The following is a 22,911-nucleotide window of genomic DNA, read 5'->3' on the forward strand; positions in this document are numbered from 1 at the left end:
AGTGAAACTTGCTTAACTGAGGAGGTTGGTGGTGGAGTGTTACTCATGATAAGAGATGAATATGCTTTCTCATGGAGAGGGCATATTCATCTGTTATTTCTGCTGTGGAGAATCACAGTGGAAATAACAATAATAGCTTTGATAGTATATGGTATGAAATAGATGTTTATAAGACAAGATATTTAGTGGAATGTTGCTAGATACCATGGAATATACCTGTGTAGATGGTGATGAGGAAATGTTTAGGCAAATTAATCTGGCATGTGCAAATCGAGTGATCATTATGGTGGACTTTCAACTATATTGATATAAACTGGGCTCAGGAGACAGCATGTAGCAATAAGGGAACACAATTTTTGGATTTCTTGTGGGACAGCTGTCTTATGCCACATATGATAGAGGCAACATGAAGATCAAGAGTCTTGGATTTGGTCATGGCATCAGAGGATCTGATTGTGACTAAGATGCCAACTTGCCCTCAGTTGGTAAGAGTGACCATGTAGTCCTGACTTGGAGGATGAATAGTCATGTTGATGTATCAAGGCAGAAGAAATTTATGTGGAATTATAAGACAGGTGACTGTCATAAATTTAGAAACCAGTTTGCAGCAGTACAATGGATAAAAGAATTTGTAGGAAGGTGGGGGGTGTCAGTGGCACATGGTAGATGCTTAACAAAAAAAATGCTGACAACAGTGGTAGATTGTATACGTTGAGTGAAGAAAATAAAGCAATTTGGAGTCAAATGAATGATGAGAAATAAAAAAGGAATGAATTGCAGATGAAAAATAGATTATTGAAGATACAGAGAGGTGGAGAACAGTTACATGAGGAATATAAGGCTGTGGCTCGGAAAGTAACTAGTATTTTAAGGACAAAAAAAATTGCAAGGAGATTTTTTGCTATGTGGTGATTTGGAGGAAAAATGTACAATTTATCTTGCTGGATGGAGATGAGACTTGGGTGACCAATACAGATAATATAGTTGAGGTGGTTGATGATTACTTTACTAAAGTGTTCCATCCTGGTACAGCAAGCTTTATGTGTCTGAATTCTGAGTACACTAAATGTCGTAAAGCAGGGGGGGAGGACTAGATAGAATTTCACCATGTGTTTTAAGGGCATGTGCTGTGAAACTGACTGTGCCATTGACTTGACTGTTTAATGAAAGTCTTGCAACCTCCAAGTCAATGGCATAGTCCTCCTTGTTCAATATCTTGTCCTCCTTCCGTTCTCTAGGAGCTTGTCCCTAGAGAATGGAAAGAGGACAAGATAGTGCCATTGCATAAAGTTGGCAGTAGAGTGGAGGTATCAACCTATAGGCCTTTTTTGTATTTCTTCTGTAGTTGTTAAGGTTTTGGAGAAATTAGTAAGATCTTGTATACAGAATTGGACAAATGAGTGCAATATTGTTTATACAGGCCAGCATGGATTTGTGAAAGGACACTTGAGTTTTAGTAATTGCCTATTATAATAGAGTAATAAGAGCAGTAGATAAGGATGAGGCATACAGCATATTTTTTTTTTTGATTCTTCAGTGGCATTTGACAGGGTGCCACATGACAAGTTGATATTTTAAGTTGCAACATATGGGTTTGGATAATAGATTGGATTGGTAACTGCCTTTCTGATAGATAATCAGAGAGTTGTATATGAGGAGCAGTATCATGGAGTAGGAAGGTTACAAGTGGGGTTCCACAGAGTTTAGTACTGGAACTATTACTATTCAATCTTTATGTCACTGATATTGTCACAGGATCACTGCAGAGAGACAGTCAATTGTTTGCAGATGTGAAGCTTTGGAGGGTTATTAGTAATAATGCCGTTAAGCATTATTATTATTCAGTATTCAAATAATACTAAAGAGTCACAACAACAGCACTTCAGTATTATTTGAATAAGATGGGGATGTCGGTTTAATGCAACTAAATGTAATGGTTTGAAATTTGGGATCTACAGATGGGATACCTCATGCTCATTTGGTGGAGTAATGCTGGAAAAAATGAAGGAAGCAAGGGGATCTTGTGGTGATTGTAGTGAGAATTTTGAAGTTCAGAGGACATATTGCATACGTTTTGATGACATCTCAAGAAATTGCTGCAATGTTGAGGACATTGACTATGAGAGATAAAAGTGTGATGGTTCCATTATATAAAGATATGATCAGACCACATCTGGATTTCTATGCTCAGATCTGGTCATCACGATTTAAAGGGGAATGAAGTAACCTTGGAAATGGTTCAGAGACAGATAATAAAATTGATATCAGGGCTGTAGAATGTTGATTATGAGGGTAGACTGAGGACATGAAGACTGCAGAGTTCGGTGGATAGAAGACAAAGGGCAGGATGAGGAGATTTTCATACAGTAAAATGAGAGGAAGGAATAAGGACAAGGGGACCTTCACCAGAAGCTACAAAAGGAAGTAGTGAGTAAAAGGATAAGAGGTAATTTTTTTGCATGGTGAGTGTAGGAGTGTGGAATGCATTGCCTGAGAGGGTAGTGTAAATGCAAATGATGGATGTTTAAGGAGTGGTATGATAGGCTTTGTATTGACTAGTGTTAACCTCCCATGATGAGTCTTGTGACTCCATGGAGGTCAAGAAGATAATAATAAAAGTTTATAAGTAGGACTGTCTCTAATATAAGCTATAGAGGATAGGGAGTATGTTAATTAGAATTTTTCTTTTGTGTTTTGCTCAAAGGATGCTGGTTTTAAATCCAGCAAAATATAAGCCAGTTAATAAACATATTTTTTAACTTAGTTTTGTTTGGTTTTGTAATATTGTTAAAATAAGTTATAAATAACAAATTAATGTTTGCTTTCTTTGAAATTCAAGAGTTTTAAAAGGTAAGTGATAGCATTCGAGACCTCGTAATCTTTCATGGATTGTCTTTATGGCACACAAACTTAAAGGATATTTCCAAAGAGTCTGTCTCCTTTTATTGAAGTTTATGGTAAATGAAGTTATTTTAACATTGCAGTTATGGTAACTAAAGTATGTTATATTACCCACTCATTTAACCAGTATTGCCAGTGTCTTTGGGTAGGTGGATAGCATGTCTGCTTTCCAACCAGTAGGCTATTTTTTTCAGATCCACTCTGACGTAGATGTATATGAAAGCTTCTAGGTGGAAAATGATTTTTATCATCTAATGTGAGACCACCACTATCTTGGCTATTGGAAGCCTGCAATGACCAGAAAAAAATACCATATTAAAATAACTTTCATGGCTTAAACATGTAACAAAAATTATATACAATTTACTCAAAAACTCTGTTATGTTTCATCCAGCAATACATAGATAGACTATTAACTACGTTCAAAAGATGAATCAAAATAATGAGTCAGAAATCACGTGTATATTAGCTCGTGTCTCAGTCTCAGCTGAAGTATACGATATTACACAGTTCAAAGTAGTAAGTTTAAATTGTAGTAAGTAAGGAATAATTGTAGTCAGACTGAATAACGATTCATCCCTTACCATCTCACTCCAACCACTCTCGCACAGGTATCCAGTACCTGCTGCATGCATCTTCTATAAATATTTCCATGGTAAATTTTCATCAGAACTATCATCAATAATTCCCCCCCCCTCTCTCTCTCTCTCTTTACCAAATCCTTTGAAACACCTGCAACAACCATCCAACATCCCTTCACAATCAAACTCCATACTCATTGAACAAATTTCTCTTCCTCCTCCTCCATCCCTACTGCTGTTGTATTCTGGAACAGCCTTCCCTTCCATGTGTTTCCCAAAGATAAAATGCATATGCTTTCAAATCCAATGGGAACAAGTTCCTCATTTCCCAATTCTCCTCCCATACAATACTAACATACTATAGGTTGACAATCAACCTTTTGTGTACAGACTGAACATTAAAAAAAAAAGTGTGTAGATAAAAATTATTTAAAATAATTAATAATTAAAAAAAAATTTTGAACAATTAATAGTGTTCACTTCCTACAACTTAGATATTGGCATACAGTCTGATTGCTTCAGGTTTGGATGATTTCATAGCATTTCACATGCTTCAAGGAAAAGGCGATCAAATTTGAACTTGCTGGAATGAATGAAGTCTGGGTCTATGGACTCTGTCCGTAGTGCCAATAGTGGAGAAGCAAGGCCAGACTTGTCAGATTCCAAAAATGTAATATAGTCATGATGTTCTTCAGTTCTAACCAAGAAAGAATGGCCAGTCTGTCCAAAATAGGAAAAATGACATGAGCAGAGTACTTGATAGACACCTGGTAAGGAAATAGGTAGTATCCTTTGTTGATGGTAGGAAGAAAGACAGTTTCCAAGCTGGTTTAAAGGAACAGATTGAATTTATGAACAATCTTTGCTATTTGTTCCAAGACTCCTTTGAGGTAGTTATTGAAATTCTTTTCACATGTGTAAGCCATGAAAGTTATTTTAATATGGCTAGTGCACATGTTCCATTCTTCTTCTTCAACCTTTTGGTTCTGTCCACTGCTGGATGAAGGTCTCCCCCATGGTTTTCCAGATCACTCGGTTTTCTGTCTCTGCCATCCATCTCACTCCTGCAATTTGTTCCAGTTCATCCCTCCACCTTCTTCTCGGTCTTCCTCTTTGTCTGGTTCCATCCATTGGTCTCTACTCTGTTGTTTTTCTAGTCCATCTCCTATCACTGCATCTGGCAATATGGCCAGTCCATCTCCACTTAGCCTTTTTAATGTATTTTACAATATCCATGACACCTGTTTGAGATCTTATCCAGCTATTTGTTTTCCTATCTCTTAATGTTATTTTTAGCATACTTCTTTCCATGCAATGTTGTGTTGTTCTCAGCTTTTTGTTTAGGGCTTCTGTTAAAGTCCATGTTTCTCCTCCATATGTTAGGATAGAAAGTATGCACTGGTCGAAAGCTTTCCTTTTTAGACTCATAGCGATATCACTTCTGAATATGTCTCTCATTTTCCCATAAGCCATCCATCTAAGGTGAATTCTTCGTTCAATCTCTTTTCTTTGGCACTCTTCAAAGGATAACAATTGGCCCAAATATACATATGAAGTAACTTGTTCTATTTCATGGTTTTCAACTTTGACAGTTCTATGGTTAATATATTTATTCATCATTATTTTTGTTTTTTTTCTATTTATTTTTAATCCAATTACTCTGGAGGCTTCATTTAGCTGATTTAGCCTTTCTTCCAGATCTTCAAGATTATCTGCTATTAGGACAATATCATCTGCAAATTTCAGATGATGCAGCCTTTCTCCATTTATGTTTATTCCTTTTGTTTCCCAGTCAAGGCTTCTAAAGACATCCTCTAGTGCAGCTGTAAATAATTTGGGAGGTATGATGTTGCCTTGCCAGATGCTTTTTTGTATTGGAAACTTTTCACTGTTTTTATATAATTTAATTACAGAAGTTGCATTATTGTAAATATGTTTTAGTGTTTCAATATATGGTTTCTCAGTTCCCTGGGTTTCAAGTGCTTTTAGTGTTGCAGATGTTTTAACTGAATCAAATGCTTTTTCGTAGTCTATATAGGCCAGACATAAGGATTTATTGTATTCAATTGATTTTTCAATGAGCTGTCTTAATGTGTGAATATGGTCCAAAGTATTGTAATTCTTTCTAAATCCAGCTTGTTCACAGGATTGCATTCCCTCTAGTTTAGATTTTATTCTATTATTTATAATTATTATGAAAACTTTATATATGGTGGGGAGTAGGCTTATAGATCTGTAGTTTTTAATTTCTTCCTTATTGCCCTTTTTGTTCCAATTTTTTGGAATTTTTCTTTGTTTTAGGCATTTATTAAAGAGTTTAGTCAGCTGTTTGATGACAGGGCTTCCTTCCAGTTTTAAGAAGTCTACCATAATTCCATCTTTTCCTGAGACCTTTCCATAATCAATATGCAATAATGATTATGGATAAGATGCAATAATCAAAAATTCTTTTGATTATTGCATCTCTATTTTTTTTATAAGTTCACCATTTTTTCCTCTTATAGCAGCTATTTCCTTTGTTCCAACTGATAATGTTCATCTTAGGATCTTCATATTACTATTGTTTTCTATTGGTTCTTTAATTTTCCTAGTATTATATGATTTAAGTTCATGTTTCATCCTTTTACGTATAGTTTTACAAATTTCTGCATATTCTATTTTATTAGTGTCATTCAAATCTCTTTAAGGTTTTCTGTCTTAGTTTTTCCTCTCTTTAGGAGGTGTAAAAAGGCACCTCCTATTTCTAGTGCACAATTCAAGATAGATTTTGTTAATATTTCATTAGCATCATCGATGGTAGTAGCTGTGTTTAACTTTTTTAGTTCATTTTTGAGTGATTCTCTATAACAGCTTTTATTGTGGTAGAGGTTTTGTAGATTCACTAAATTGGACTTTTTTCTTATGAGCTTATTCTGTTCCCATTTTATGTTGTTCCATACTTTTGCCCTTAGTCTGTGGTCACTTCCAGTGTTAAATCTATTAACACTTCAGTATTATTTATTATATATCTTCTGTTGGAGAGGATGAAGTCTATTTCATTGCAAGTTTGTCCATTTGGGCTTCTCCAAGTCTATTTTCGGTTGATTTTCTTCTTGAAAAAGCTGTTGATAATAAAGAGGTTATTTTCTTTTGCGAATTCAATAAGTCTTTCTCCTCTTTCATTCCTCTGTCCAAATCCAAATTTATCAATGGAGTTCAGATGGTCATCTCTGCTTCCAATCTTGGCATTAAAGTCGTCCATTATAATTATGTAGAATTCTTTAGAATTATTTAATGTGGATTCTAATGTTTCATAGAAATCTTCTATCTCTTCATCTGGATGGTCCGTAGTTGGGGCATATACTTGTATAATTTTCAGTTCATATCTTTTAGTTATGAAAAGACTTAGTTCAGTTATTCTTGATGTTATTTTATTAACAAACAGGACATTGTCCTTGATTGTTTTATTTATTAGGAATCCTACACCACCAGTTGAGTTTCTGTCACATTCATAGTGGTAGAGTAGATGTCGATCTTTTAATTGCATAAGAGTTTCTTCCTTCCTTCTTATCTCTGAAAGGCCCACAATGTCCCATTTTATATGGTCCAATTCCTTCATCAGTTCTTCCAATCTATCATCATTCCATAGAGATCTGCAGTTATATGTATTAGTAGGATATTAGTAGGAACATATCCTTCTATCATTGTGCACTGTAGGTGGACTCATTGTAGCTAGTGGAGACTGTAGCATATTTTTCGACCTAGACCCTCTGCCTAAATCCAGGACATGTCCCTTTTTATGCTGTGCGATGGACGAGTCAGTATGTAATTTTCTTATTTTATTCATTATTTGCATTGTCATCATGGGGAGGTATTTGTCCTTATAGCACCATGCTGGCCAGATGGATTGGTGCCTCACAGTAGTGCATAAGATGAAATGACACAGCAAAAAAGGAAAGATTCATCCCTAGCCCTCGAATACTCTAATAGCATTGGGGGGGAGGGTAAGGAGCAAGAAGAGAAGAAAGAAGCAAGGAAGGAAGGAGGATAATATAACAGATGTATATTACATGAAGTAAGGCATGATCCAGCATCAGGCACCTCAGGTTTGCCATGCCCATACTCACTAAAGTGAGCCCCTGAGATTGTTCTATTAAAACTATTGAAAAAATACCACATTTCATACCAGGAAAATACCAGGAACTATGCTGTAAAGCATAGTTCCTGGAGTATCTAAAATTTAATCAGACTGTCTTGGCTAAATGTTAGATAATCAGAAGGTTTACAATTGTAAACCTTCTGAATTCACACTGCCAATCCAACTTCAAAAGACCTGAATTTAAATTCCATCTTGGATGCAGAGAACCTTCATAAAGTGTTTCAACTGAAGATGAGTTATTCAGTCTCCTACACAGGTGAAAGGGTTTTTCCATTTGGAAGCTTGGATTTTTTCATCTATAAAATAGGCAAGACACAGACACAATTAGCATACATTATACCATGGGCCTTAATTGCTTTGGCTGTAATTCCAAATAACAAATCTTCTTTTTTCTTTCGCAAATCTAGGTTTTGGCATTTCTTTGTTTCTTGCCAGACCATACCATTTCACTCATTCACCTTCCTCTAAGCAAAAACTATAGTCCTTGTGCCCTTACTTACTACACTTTAGACTTTATTCTCTTCTGCCCTGTTGTGTATTGAAATATTCTTTGCCATCTACTCTATAGAAGTTAAGTAATAATCAAAAATAATTTTTATTATAACTTAGTTTCAGTTCCATATCATTCCATTTAATTTCAATTAATCTATATTGAAATTAAAAAAATGGATGTTTTGTATTCTGGAACTATATCTTATCTGAAATAGTAGCCATACAACAATAGGTAATCATCTTGAACATGATAAATCAGGAAATTATGCATATTAACAATGGAGAATCAAAAAAAAAAAAAAAAAAGGTGAGGAAAAAGAAACGATGAATTTATTCAAATTATAATTATGTTATCCAAGGTGTAAATAGTAGTAACCAATTACTGTCTCTCTTTTTTTTTTTTTTTTTTTCATGTTTCCCTCCCACTAAAGATTGTAAACTTATAATATATTTAGTACTGTGGATGGGCTAAAGATTTTTGAAATAATTTTTAAAAAATTTCTTTTTAATTATTATTTTTTGTTATTTTTTTATATATTTATTTTCTTTAAACAATCTGGAAATCCTACTGTAGAGACTAAATATGGAACTTTTTCAAGTCAGGTCTCTAATAATTGGGAAAGTGACCTCACACCAGGTGATTAAAATTTATCTCTCACCTAAAGACAATCACAAACATTCATGCCTATGATGAGATTTGGACCAATAGTCTTTTGGTCAGAGAGTGGGTATGTTAACCACTCAGCTCAGCCAGCTATGAACTGACATGGAATACCCTGAAGTAATGCCTTAGATCAGAACTTCATACACAAAAATCTTCATGGCTAGTAACATTAGTTGTATAATCTTTAAAGGTACCTGTGGCATAACTATAAATAATAAATTACATGATAACCACAGTAAATTAACTTTAATGAAATTAAGGTACAAATATTTCATACTGAAATTTACATCATCAAACAGTTCAAAGGAATGGAATACAAAGTACATAACAGTTGATGGATTACCAATTAAAAATTATTGCTGTTCTTTAAATACATTCTATCTGCACGCGCGCACACACACACACACACACACATACATTCACTCTCAGGCAATGCATTCTACTCACCAACTACTCTTTGTGCAAAAAAAAAAAAAACTGCACTTCACTTTCTATTACTATCTTATATAATTTCCACTGATGGAACAAGTGATGGTACTGTCAGGTGTCTAGAATGTTTGGAATGAGGACAGATAAGGGAATACTTGGAGATAAAAATGGTATTTGTAGAACTGTTCTTCTACAAATACCATTTTTACCTCCAAATGGTATTCCCTCATCTGTCCTCATCAGAATATCAGCATCCCATTTCTTCTTCTTTTTTTTTCTCCCTTTTCTTTTATGCAAATTCCATCCATAAAAGGCAGGACATTAAGAGTATATTAGTAACATGGTTGGGTTAAGGGTCTGATGATCTAGTAATCCTACTCCTAAGACCTAACATTCAACACTTCCAATCATTTTAGGCTTCCAACAAACAAGGCAGCAGTCTCACACCAGGTAATGAAATTCATCTACCATTCAAAATCTGTATCCTTTCCAAAATATCTTCATCTCTTTGAAAACAAAGTAACCATATATGTAATTCACACATGGTCAGATCAAGTCCATGTATGAATACAACATTAATTTTAAAACCAAGGATGAAAAGTTAAAGCCAAAAAGATGAATTTGTAAACTTTGAATTCTGAAAGAACTAAGAATAAAAACTGAGAATAAAAAAAACCTATTATATACGCTGAAAGCCAACAACAAACATGATGGATGCTGGTCATTTCGTTATGTTAAAATGTCATGTTTTCTGCTTCACTCATCCAATAATGTGTTAACACAATAAAACAGTCAGCACTTGTCATGTTTGTTGCTGGATTTCTGTGCATGTAATAAGTATTTTATTCTGCCTTTATACTTCTTTGGAAATCAAACATTTACAAATTCATCTTTTTGGTTTTAACTTTTTTTGTCATTGGTTTTAAAATTCCTGTTTGTTTTCATGTATTTTCTATACTTGTCGCTATTCTGCACCCACTACTACTTTAAATTGCATACCTCTTAGCTTCAATTAAGTCTTAAACCTTATTAAATTCAGCTGTGTAAGCCTCATCATTAAAAAAAATAAAAGGCCTGCTCCATTGTCAAAAACAGCTTAGCTTTATTTTTTTCATATTATAAACATTTTAGGAGCATCATGATTTTCAATAATATAACGTAATTATATATAATAATATGCACTGTAATAGTTACCAATCTACCATTATCAATTAATATCATTCTCCCATAATCAATCTTTCAGAAGAATGGATGATTATGGGAAAATGGTATCATGCCCACTAGAACTGATGGAAATTTTTCGTTATATGGAAGGTGGGGAGAGAACATAGCGACATCCATGGAAGTTAAGGTTCTCAGTCAAGAATATCAGTAAGAGATAGGTTTTTCTCTCAGAAAGCAGTGGGTGAGTGGAATAATTTGTCCTTAGGGGTAGTGAGTGCATCTAATGCAAATGAATTTAAGGGAAGGTATGATAGCTGGGTTGGGTAATTTACAGCCTCCCTCGATGAGTCCTTGACTCCCTGGAGGTCTCAGATAATAATAATAATAATGATGATGATGATGTTACAACTGCTGCTCATACTGTGCTTCTGTTTTCCTTACCAATTATTCACTTTCCTAACATGCTCTTTATACCCTTGGAATTGTTTATTAACTTTCAGCATATACTGACTCCCTAATGCCATCTTATTTATTTATTCTAACATTCGAATACATCCAGATATTTCTGCTGTTAAATAGTTCTTGTCCAGTGCCCAAGTTGCTCTAATCTTCTTTCTGTGCTACTGTTTATTCTTCCATGATACTGTAGCCTGAATTTTCAGTAATCACTGGTCTTGTAGTTATACACATTCCTCACAGAAATTCTCATATGGCTGGCAATCTCATATTTACTCTTGCCAAAGTGGAAGTTGATTCAACACCTCAATCACAATAACATAACCTGAAGAAATAATAAAATCTGACTAATTTGATCATTGTGTTCCCTCCATTACATGTTGCCTAAGGTAGTCTCTCAAAAACTTGAGAAATTCATTTTCTTGTTCCCAAATGTTAGCTTTTCTTCCGAATCTATATCATCATAATTAAAATTGACCCAAATGGTCATCTTTTTCTTCAGCTAGGCCAATTTGTCCCCTCCATTCATTAGTCTAAAAGCAACATCCAACTAAATATCTTATTCCATCTACTTCTACCTTATACACCATACTACCTCAAAACCACTCCCGCCTTTTTCCTCCTTGCAGGTCCATCCCGTGTGAGCACAATTACTTTGCTATCACCAAGAACATCCTTTTTTCTCTTTCCTAACTTTACAAAAAAGTACCATACTCCTCCATCTCTATTCACCTCAGGATATCATCGTCATCCGACCATGTTTCACTTATAGCAATAATTAAAAAAAAAAAAAAACAATTCACTCATTGCAACAGTTTTGTCTCCCTTATTTCTGATTCTCCCACTGTTATATCTAAACAACATTGTATCTCAGTTGTAGCTCTATAACCAATCCTACCAATGCTACCTCAGCTCTGAGTTCTCTGTATTTTACTGTTGACCTTTCTTCTTTATCACTGCCTATCCCATATTTTTCCAACTACTCCCAACATATCCCAAGCCATTCTCCTTCTTATACTGATGCATACATGCACTAGTGTTTCCATCATCTATTCTCCTTAATGCTGTGCATTCTTGTATACTTCAACTTCCCATATTTCTCTGTCCATCTTGCATATCCATTCTCGTCTCATTTTTCACTCCTCCCACTGGTTCTGCACTACTCCCCTCTGCCCAATTCAAAAAACCTCAGATCTCTTAGTACTATCTCATCTAGTAACAGATTCTACAATCCATCACTCTTAACAGTTTCAAGTTCATCTTATACATTCACAAACTGTAGCTCCTTCTCCTAACACAGTTCCAGCAATACACCATTAATAATCTTTGCTCACTCTTTCAGTTCAACTTATAAATGAGCCAAAAGAACTCTAAATATGAGCATCCTTAGTTAGTTAGTTAGGCTACATTCCCAGAACAGCTGGCCAAAACATCAAATTAGGAAATTTTTTAAATGAAATAGTAAAAGAATATCTTATCCTAGTTTTTGATGGCTATAGGCAGAGGTTGATAGCACAGCCTAGTGGGAAAGAGGATTATTCAGATAAGAGAGAAAAAAGAAAGGGAACTAAAGAAATAGGGTGAGATCTGGAATAATGAAGGAAAGAAAAGATATTGGAGAGAAGATGTGCCTTCTACATGAGAATGCAGTCTTGTAACTTAGAATTTATTTATACTTCTGCAATTAAGATTTAAAATTTTAATTATAGTTATTATCTTACAGCAACTCAAAATATATAAAGATAATTGAATAAGTTCTGATCACTTGCTTTAGTATCTCATTATATAGTATCTTATCTCATTACTTAGTATCCCATTTTGATACTGAGGAAGTGATCAGAAATTATTCCACCTTTACCAAGAGTTTCCCCAGTCTTGAAAATACTTCAGGTGCAAACTTTGTTTGCTTACACTTGGATAAAGGATTAAACCAAATATATAATTGGTAGCATAGCCAAGTGAAAAAACTTCCATCAACAGTGAACTGCCTATGATGAATCTTTGTCTTCAAGAAATCTCATGATAATAATAATAATAATAGTCAGTCTTCAGTACAGTGTAAATAAATCCATCTGTTAAATGTAATATGTTGATAAATTTATCCTTTAAAATTATTTTAGGTTAAAAGATAATTCAGAGATAAAAGCTGATGAAAAGCATGTTAAAATTGTTGAAGAAGAAACCAATTCCTACAAATTAACTATTGATAAACTAACGAAGAAAGATGAGGGTACCTATGCATGTAAGATAACAAATGAATTTGGTTCTGCATCTACATCAGGAAAACTAAAGGTATCTGGTATGTAGATATGTCTTAAAACGATATTTTATTTAGGTTCCTTTAGTGTGTATTTCATTAAAAAAACTTCTTAAAATGATACCACACACACACATGTAGTTTAAAAAATAAGTATTGTCCATTGCAACAGGATTTTTTTTTTAAAAGATTTCTTACAAGACTCAGTTTAAAATGTTTAACATTTCTTTAAATTGCTGTATTGAAGAGGTTATCCCAGATGTGGAGGCTATCCCAAGGGGCATTTTATGAGGAGGGTGGTTATGAGTTGTGGATATGAAAAACTTGATTTTTAACTATATACAGGTTATTTACGTCCTTGATTTACGACGGGGTTACATTCCAACCTCTCCATTGTAAGTCGATTCTGACATCAGTTGAGGACTTTTGTTAATTCTTGATTTGTTTGATTTCTGTTATAATATTTTCATAAATTAGGTTTCTATATAACTTAAAATATAACTGAAAAATGTATAAACTTACATAAACATTTATAAATTATTTATTAGCACATACAACTACATAAATACAAAATTAAGAAAGAAAAATTTAAGAAAAAAAATACATAAACACATATTAAAAATGGTGCACTTACTTTCATTTGAAATTCCTTTAAATATTCATTAACATAAACAAAAACTTATTAACAGTGTCTTTAATTAAACAAGTGAGTAACTGTTACTTATTTGGACGATATGCTTATTTCTTGCGATCGGGAGTAGCTTTTATAATCAGAAAATTGGTTAATGTTGTCTGTTGGGTCATATATTTCGCAATAACATCTGACTGCTTCTCGAATTTGCTTTTCGACTTTGGCAAAGCGATCAGTGTCTTCATCCATATTTTAGAGTAGCTGAAGTCCTTGATTTAGTTTAGAAAATACTTCAGTTAGTCCTTTTACTGTAATTTTTTTAAACGATTTCTCTTCTTCATCTTCCTCGTTATTCCTTTCTTCTTCTACAACTCTTTTATTTTGGAAAATCAAGTCTTGATCAGTTAGTTCACCTTCTTCATGATCTGCTAATTCTTCTACATCAGTAATATTGATTTCTAAATCCAGTTTTCTTGCAATTTCGATTTCTTCACCAATTTATTCTAACATACTATGCTCATTATACTCTTTGAGTGTCTCCTTCGGTAGTAACTTCTTCCAAATTCCTCACATACATTGTTCCGATACTTCCTTCCATGAAGTTCCAACATCCTGAATACATTGGTTAATATCGTAATTTTTCCAAAAATCACGTAATGTTATAGCATCATTGTCCATTGCTGTTATTGCTTGAGAAAATGTAGTTTTCAGGTAATATGTCTTGAATGAAGCAATCGAACCTTGATCCATAGGTTGAATCACAGCTGTTGTATCGGGTGGTAGATACATCACATTTATATTTTCATTCAAATCACCGATGTGAAGAGGATGTCCTGGAGCATTGTCAAGCAGCAATAAAATTTTAAAAGGAATGTTTTTTTTCAAGACAGTAGGCATGTACTTCTGGAATAAAACAATTTAAGACCAAGTCTTCGAATAAAACAGTTGTCATCCAAGCCTTAGGATTACTCCTGTAGTAAACCGGGAATTTATTCTTGTCAATGTTTTTCAAAGCTCTGGGGTTTTGTGAACAGTAAACAAGAAATGGTTTTAATTTAAAACCAGCAGTATTTCCTTCAAGAAGAAGCGTAATCCTATTTTTAAATGCCTTAAAGCCAGGCACCGATGTAGCTTCTCTCTGAATAAGTTCGTTTTGGCATTCTTTTCCAGAACAGTCAGGTTTCATCTATATTAAAAATCTGCTCTAGCAAATAGCCTTCATCTTTTATCATCTCTTTCAGATTTTTCTTGAAAATTTCAGCACTTTCAAAATTGGAACTAGCAGCTTCTCTTGTTATTCGTATGTTATGTAAGTTAAATCGGCTTTTGAATTGACAAAACCAACCTTTACTAGCGTTAAATGTATGCTTGCCATATTTATCTTCTTGTTGTTTCCTTAAATTGTCAAATAGGCTGTGTGCTTTTGTTTGAATCATAAACAAACTGAGAGGAATATTCTTGTTGATTTGATCATCTATCCATATCATTAAAAGCTTCTCCATTTCATGAATTGGCCCTTCTCTTTTTTTCCGTTAAAATTGTACATTTCATATTAACTGCTCCTTTATCTGCTTCCATTATTCTTGATTTATCTTTTATGATTGTTGAAACAGTTGAATGCGATAGTTTTTCTTCTCGTGCTATTTCACTGACTTTCTTTCCTTTGTAATATGCTTTAATGACTTTCACTTTAAAATCTGAACTTAAAGCTTTCCTCACCTTCTTTTTTATGTTTGAATTTTCATCAGTAGTTTTACTTCTCTTACTGGACATGATAGGGTTATGATGAGATGCAAAAATTGCAACGAGAGAAAAACAAACACTTCGACTGCTGATTAGCAACTAACGTGTCAAAGGCTGTGATAAGATAGAAGTGGATGAATCATAGCAGCGGCTATTGCGTATTGGTGATAGGCTTTGCTTGTTGACTAATGGCGACGCTGCAATGCGTATACAAAAGCATTGTGATGTACGTATGTATATGCTGGCAGCAAAGTTAAATTAGAGAATTTTTAATAATAATAATTATTGCTGGCAGCAAAGTTAAATTAGTGTATTTTTAATAATAATAATTTTGGCCATCGTAAGTGTGAATTGTCATAAGTCGAGAACTACCTGTATAAAGAAAAATTTTGATGTAGTTTAGTTCATCATCATCATCATCATCATCATCATCAAATTCCTGCCATGTACCCTCACGGGGTGTACAGGATATGACAGTACTACATGAAAAAATTACATCATTACTAACTTCCTATCTACAATTTTCCTCCAAATCAGTCTGTTACTTGTCAAGACTCCAACATTATCAGATCTTATATTTCTATCGTCTAAGGCACTTTGTACCGTATCAATCCACCTATATCTTGGTCTTCCTCTGGGTCGTTTTCCTGCCAACCTGGCAGAGAACACTTGTTTTGCTAATCTTTCCTCTCCCATTCTATTTAAGTGACCATACCATCTGAGATTAGCTCTGCTAACGCATTCCTGGATGCTGACAATGTCAAGTTCTTTCCTAATATCCTCATTTTTAATATGATATTGCCATTGATGCCATCTGTTCACGCCTCTAATCTTTCTCAGGACTCTCATATCTGCGGTCTCTAGTCTTTGGTCAAGTGTTTTACTTCTGACCCAGCTCTCAGATCCATAAGTTAAAATTGGTTTGAACACAGTCTTGTATACAGCTAATTTAGTGTTCCGACTAATTTCTTTCTTATTCCATATGAATTTATTCAATTGACTTCCCACCATACCAGCTTTGCTGATTCTGTTGTCTATTTCTATATTTAGTTTACCATCTTCAGTAAAAATTGTGCCTAAGTAGCTGAAATGTTTTACTTGTTCCACAGGTTCTCCATTCACAACACAGTTGACATTTTCAATGATTCTGCCTATTTTCATTGTCTTTGTCTTTTTATTGCTGACCTTCATACCATATCTATTACAACAGCTATTCAATTTAGTCAGAGAATCTTGCAGACTTATAGCGGATTTATTTAGAAGTATAACATCATCCGCATAAAGCAAAGAGCTGACATTAACATCTCCAATTTTGATATCAGGTTTAATACCACATTCCTTCATGATGTGATCCATATAGATAATGAATAACAGAGGGGATTATGTACATCCTTGTCTCACACCAGATTTAACATTAAACCATCTCCCTGTACTTCCTTCAATTCTAACTGCTGACTCACAACTCAAATAAAGACTAAGTATTGCTTGATATAATGCCCCATTGACACCATATAACCGCAGCGTATTGAATAGCTTCTCTCTTGGCACCTTGTCATATGCCTTTTCCAAATTGACAAAACTTAAATACAGATCTTTGTTATATTCCCATGCTTTCTCGACTATTTGTCGTAAAGTGAAGATCTGATCCTGACAGCCTCTATTTGGCCTGAATCCAGCTTGTTCTTCACCAAGCTTTTCTTCCACAATTCTTCTCAACCGTTTCTCAATTATACTTGCATAAATCTTGGTGGGAACACTCAGTAAAGAAATACCTCTGTAATTCTCACATGCAGTTTTATTTCCCTTTTTATATATGGGTACTATGAGAGCTCTACTCCAATCATCGGGAATTCGTCCCTCTGTCCAGGCTTTCTGAACTATGCAGTGCAGCCACTGTAAGACTCTTATACCACCATACCTCAGCATTTCTGGTCGAATATCATCTACTCCTGCTGCCTTTCCACATTTCAAGCCTTTGATGGCTTTTTCTACTTCAAGTATGGATATGTATTCCTGACTGCATGCCTGGTCAGTGTTTTTTATCACTGTGCTGTCATCACTGCTTGTTTCATTTAGCAGTTTTTCAAAGTAATTACTCCATACTTCAAGGATATCTTTTTCTCCTGTTTTCATTTCACCTTTATCATCTCTAATTCCTTTTACAGCACTCTTTCCTCCATTCCTAAGCTTCTTCAACAACCTCCAGAATATTTTGCCACCTTCTTGATATTTATATTCTATATTCTTGCCAAAGTCCTCCCATGACTTTTGTTTAGCTAGTTTTACACACTGTTTAGCTTTCTTACATTTGTCTCTGTATTCTGTAAGAGTAAAAGCTGACTTATTTGCCAGGAACTTTTGATATGCTTTCTTCTTTTCCTTCACTGCCTCTTTAACTTCCTGTGTCCACCAGGGAGTTCTGATTTTTTTATCCTTACACACACAACCTCACCACATGCCTCTCTGGCAGAATCAATCAATGTTTCCTTCAGAGTTTGCCACTGAATCTCCAAGGTTTGATTCCTGTTCTCAAACTCTTTCATTTTCTTTTCAATAATATTTCTGTATTTTAGTCTACAGTTCACATCTGAGAGCTGCTCAACTTTTATTCGCTTTAAAACTTTCTTACATGTTATTCTTTTCAATATGAAATTCAATTTTATCCTGCTCAAGACTAAATAGTGATCACTTCCAATTTCAAATCCTATGTACACTCTGGTGTCCTGCACCAGGGAGAAAACATCACTATCAACAATAACATAGTCAATGAGACTTTTCTTATTCCTAGCCTCTTCTCTCCATGTGAATTTGTGCACATTTTTATGTTGGAACATGGTGTTAGTAATAACCAGTCCATGTCCTGAGCAGAAATCCAACACATATTTGCCATTATTATTAGCTTTGCTCTTTTCTCCAAATTTTCCCAAAATATTTTTGTATGTCTCACAATCATTTCCTACTCTACTATTTATATCCCCAACAAGGACCAACTTTTCCTTTTTCATTATGTCAGTTGCTTTCTCCAAAGCCTCAAAAAATTCCTCTACTTCTACCTTAGTAGAACCTTCTGTGGGACCATAGGCACAAATAAGTCTCATTCTCCAGTTCCCCATTCTCATATTTGCCCACATTACTCTACTTGAGACTGACTGCCATTCAAGAAGATTAGCCTCGTATTTTGTGTTGAATACTATGGCTACTCCTTCTTTTCCTTGATTGTCATTGCCTGAATATAACATTTTGTATTTATTGCTCAGAAAGATCTCACCAGTTTTGGTCTTTTTTGTTTCAGTCACCCCTATTATGTTGATCTGGTACTTATCTAATTCCTCAGCTAGCTCCATTTCTTTGCCATTCAGGCTTCTTACGTTGATAGTACCGATCTTTAACTCTGGTGATGTTGAGTTGGGGTTTGTTTTCAGATTTGTTCCAGTAGCTGACTTTTCGCTGTTCGCCCTGGTTCCCTGGCGAAAACAACGGGGGCCTTGTTTAACCGGGCGACGCCCCAGCCGGCATGAAATTTTGTCATGTTGTACCATCATTTTTTATTTTGGTTTAACCAATAAGAATACAATTTGGTCGGCTAAATCCCAAATTGCCAGCCCATCCTCGTTCGTTCAGTATCAAAGTAGATACCCAACAGGGTGCACCACGAGAAGGTGAGGATTGGACATTAGGTCAGAAGCCCTGGTCGGTTCTCCGCATTCCTTTAAAGGCTATGTGGAGGTCTCCTCTCAGTTATACAGCTTTGACCCTTAAGCACCCCCTTGTCATATCATATTATAGACTTGAAACTCACAAAGCCTTGGCAGTTTTATATAGTGAACAGCAATATGTCAGTAAATGATATTTTTATAAACACTTCAGATGTAGTTTTAAAATATAAATTTCAAATAAGCTTATGCTTTGCAATAGTATTTCATATTCAAAAAAGAAATGTTATAACAAAAAAAAAAGCTGCTTCATCATTATCTTTATACCTGTTTGGTTAAACTTTTTCCGTTGTCATGTTTTTTTATTAGAAAAATTATGTTCACAATATTCATTTGTTCTGAACCAAGGAGAATAATTAGTATGTTATATTCATCTTGGTGTAAAGCATATTTTATTTTACTCTCTTTTAAATTTAATGCGTTAAACAATTTACTATATATTATAAAACACACACACACACACATGCACGCATGCATGCACACGCGTGCACACACACACACAATGCCTTAGAAAAATCACACACACACACATGCGCAAGCACATGTAGCTAATTGTCATGTCAGTCTGTTTATTTCCACTGCTAAAGCTGATGGGGATTATTTGGCTTCACTGATCTGTATCAGAATTTTCTTGGGATTTTAAATATTCAAACGAAACTTTTCTCTCCTTTCTTTCTGTGAAATGATATCTAAATTGTAGGCAGTAAGTGGGATAAAGGATAAAGGGAATGGTTACACTATGATACTGTTGGATTTTTCTAAGGCATTTGATAGAGGTATGAAATGAAATACTATTGTATAAACTGAAGAATATAGGTTTGGAATATGAACTCTAAATTTGGATGAATGTATGGTTGACACACAGGTTTCAAAAAGTGATATATTGTGGGTATGAATCTGCAAGATTTAAGGTGACCAGTGGTGTATGCAGGGATTAGTCCTTGGATCACTGTTGTTCAATCTGTACATTCATGAATTAAAAAGGATCTAACAGATATTCAATTGTTCTGATGATGCAAAGATAGGCAGGACAATTTGAATACTATAGAATGATTTGAATATGCTGGAAATTGGGGCAAATAATAATGACTGTCAGATCAGTGTTAGTAAGAGTAAAGTTATGCACTTTGGCATGATGAGATTTCCAAATTATATGGTTGACATATTATATTAGTGGGGTTATACTACAAGAAACTGTAGTTTATTAATATTTAGTATTATGTAGTATTAATTGAGGCTAGGGATCTTGGTGTTATGGTGGATAGGAATTTGAAGTTCAAAGGTCACATCGCAAAAACTGCAAATACAACTCATAATATAATTGTGACATTGAACAAACTTTGACATATAAGGATAAGGAAGTCATTTTGCCTCTTCCCAAGGCCTTGCTATTACCACATCTCTGGATTATTGTGCATAGATTTACTCTCCTAAGTTCCAAGGGGATAAAGAAGCTGTAAAAAAAGTGAAAAGAAGAGTTACAAAAATTATATTGGGATTTTTTGATGTAGATTATGAGACATATTGAGAGCATGTGGACTACAGGCTATGGTTAACAGAAGAAAGAGGTGGAAGTGATATGAAAGAGGTCTATAAACTTCTGAATAAGTGTTATAGGATATCATAGGAAAAGAGGTGGGGGGGAATCCCTTACAAATAAATAAAAATCTGATGAAAATTTTCATTATATGGATTATGCTCGTGATATCACATCATGCCAAAGTGCATAACTTTCCACTTACTACATTGAAATGACATCCATTATCGTTTGTCCACACTTCTAGCCTATTCAAATCACCCTGTATATGCTGTATATCAGTAGCATCTCTGATTGCCCTGCCTATCTTTCCATCATCAGTAAACAGTTGAGGATTTCCTGTTAGGCCCTTTCCAATATCGCCAATGTAAAGATTAAAAAACAATGATCCAAGGACTAATCCCTGGAGCACACCACTGGTCACATTAAGTGTGGCAGATTCACATCCCCCATATACCACTTTCTGATACCTGTCCATCAGCCACCCAATTATCCAAGCCATAGTTTATATTCTAATCCCATATTCTCCAGTTTATACAATAGCCTTTCATGTGGTATCCGATCAAATTCCTTTGATGTTACTGAAGTACAACAGTGTCATAGTGTATCAATTCCTTTTATCCAATTAAGCCATAACATTATTATAAAATGTGAGCATATTACTCAGACATGACTTCCCTTTAGAAACCCATGCTATTCCTTTCAGAGTATAGCTTGTTTGTCATCTCATTTCTGTATGCAAGTTCTTACCAACTTCTCTAAAATCTTTGCAATCACTGATTGTAGTTAGACACATTGGTTTTTCACCACTATTATAATTGGACTAACATACATTCTTTCCATTCTTATGATATCCTGGCTAGCTTAGTTGAACATTTCTTTGACATACTTACTGATATCTTCTCATCTATCCCTATTGCTGAATTCTTATCCAGATTTGGGCAACAGCTCTAGAACCTCCTATTCATGTACCTCTATCTCTTCATCCAATGAAGTGATAGCACAATGAAGTGATGCATTATATTATGTTACATACATATATACATACATATACCAGGTTGATAGATCTTGGTGAAGTGAGCACTTATTATTTGAACTACCTCATCTGCTTTTTGATACTAGGGTACCTAGGATACTAGGATACTAAAGTTATTAATGTTTATTCTTTCTTTTACTTGCAACATAATGATAAAATTCTTTTGAGTTGCTTTTTCATTTATTTTCCTATTCCAACTTAGCTTTCCATACAATGCTCATAATAACTTTTCAGGCCTGAGCTCCCCCCCCCCTTTCACAACTCCCACTCTTATTCTTATGGTGTTCCTTCCACATCATCATCTTATGAATCTCTTGTTTTAATATGATTGCACATCCATTTCACTTCTATCCTATTTGTTCTTTGAACTCTATTCAGATATCACATTATTTAAGCATCTTTTCAAAGCTTCCCATGCACTGCTGATATCCTTTCCATTCAGTGGCTGAAACTGCAGAACCAAAGGTAGTGTTCTTCTGAGTTGTCCTATTTCCAGGTTTGTAATTCAGCATATAACCTGTCCTGATTGGAACATCCATATAATTGGTTACGTCTGTGATCTGGTAACAAAACAGTCATATCCTCAACTGAGACATTTCCTTATGCAATTCCTTATCCCCACGATCAAATTTAACACCCTTTGTCTTCAGGTTTATTCTTTCACATGTTGCTTTGGAAAGTTGTCACACAACAGCTCAGTGAATTCTTCATTCTTGTCACAACTTTACTCTAGTACCCAATCAATATTTGGATAATTTAAAATTGCTCATAACAGTTTACTCATTTGATACTCATCAGGGTAATTTGGCATTGCATTTCCTTATCCTCAGAAAATTAATCACCAGGTCTATAGCAACATCTCACCATATATTTGATCTGCTGTTTCAAGGATACTTGTGACATAAGACTGAATGATAAATGCACGTAAACACAAGAAAGATATTTAATTAACCAAATATTTTGGTCTGGAAATAGCAGACCATTCTCAGTGGTAATACAAGAACAGTTTTAAAAAATACAAGCTAGAATACTAACAATAGATCATTAAAAATAGAACACTGCGTGTGATGTTGTATCACTAAATATGAAACGGAATATTTTGAAGTAGAGACATGATTGAAAAAAAAAAAAGTTGAGTCAACATCTTCTCAATTCTTATAATCCTCCAC

The 22,911-nt window shown here is 34.5% G+C and overlaps 1 protein-coding gene across 1 annotated transcript in view; it reads left to right on the forward strand.

Annotated features, from left to right (window-relative positions):
• The window catches only part of LOC150109564 (protein Obscurin-like), a 1,271,613-nt gene that overhangs the window by 253,237 nt on the left and 995,465 nt on the right, over positions 1 to 22,911 (forward strand). Inside the window, exon 23 of the mRNA XM_090402667.1 lies at positions 12,946 to 13,124. Coding sequence (XP_090258793.1) covers positions 12,946 to 13,124 — 179 coding nt within the window. The remainder of the gene's footprint in view (positions 1 to 12,945; positions 13,125 to 22,911) is intronic.

This window comes from Typopeltis vanoorti, chromosome 2 (genome assembly GCF_054136105.1).
Source record: "Typopeltis vanoorti isolate ZY-2024b chromosome 2, IOZ_Tvanoo_1.0, whole genome shotgun sequence".
Classification (NCBI taxonomy): Eukaryota; Metazoa; Arthropoda; class Arachnida; order Uropygi; family Thelyphonidae; genus Typopeltis; species Typopeltis vanoorti.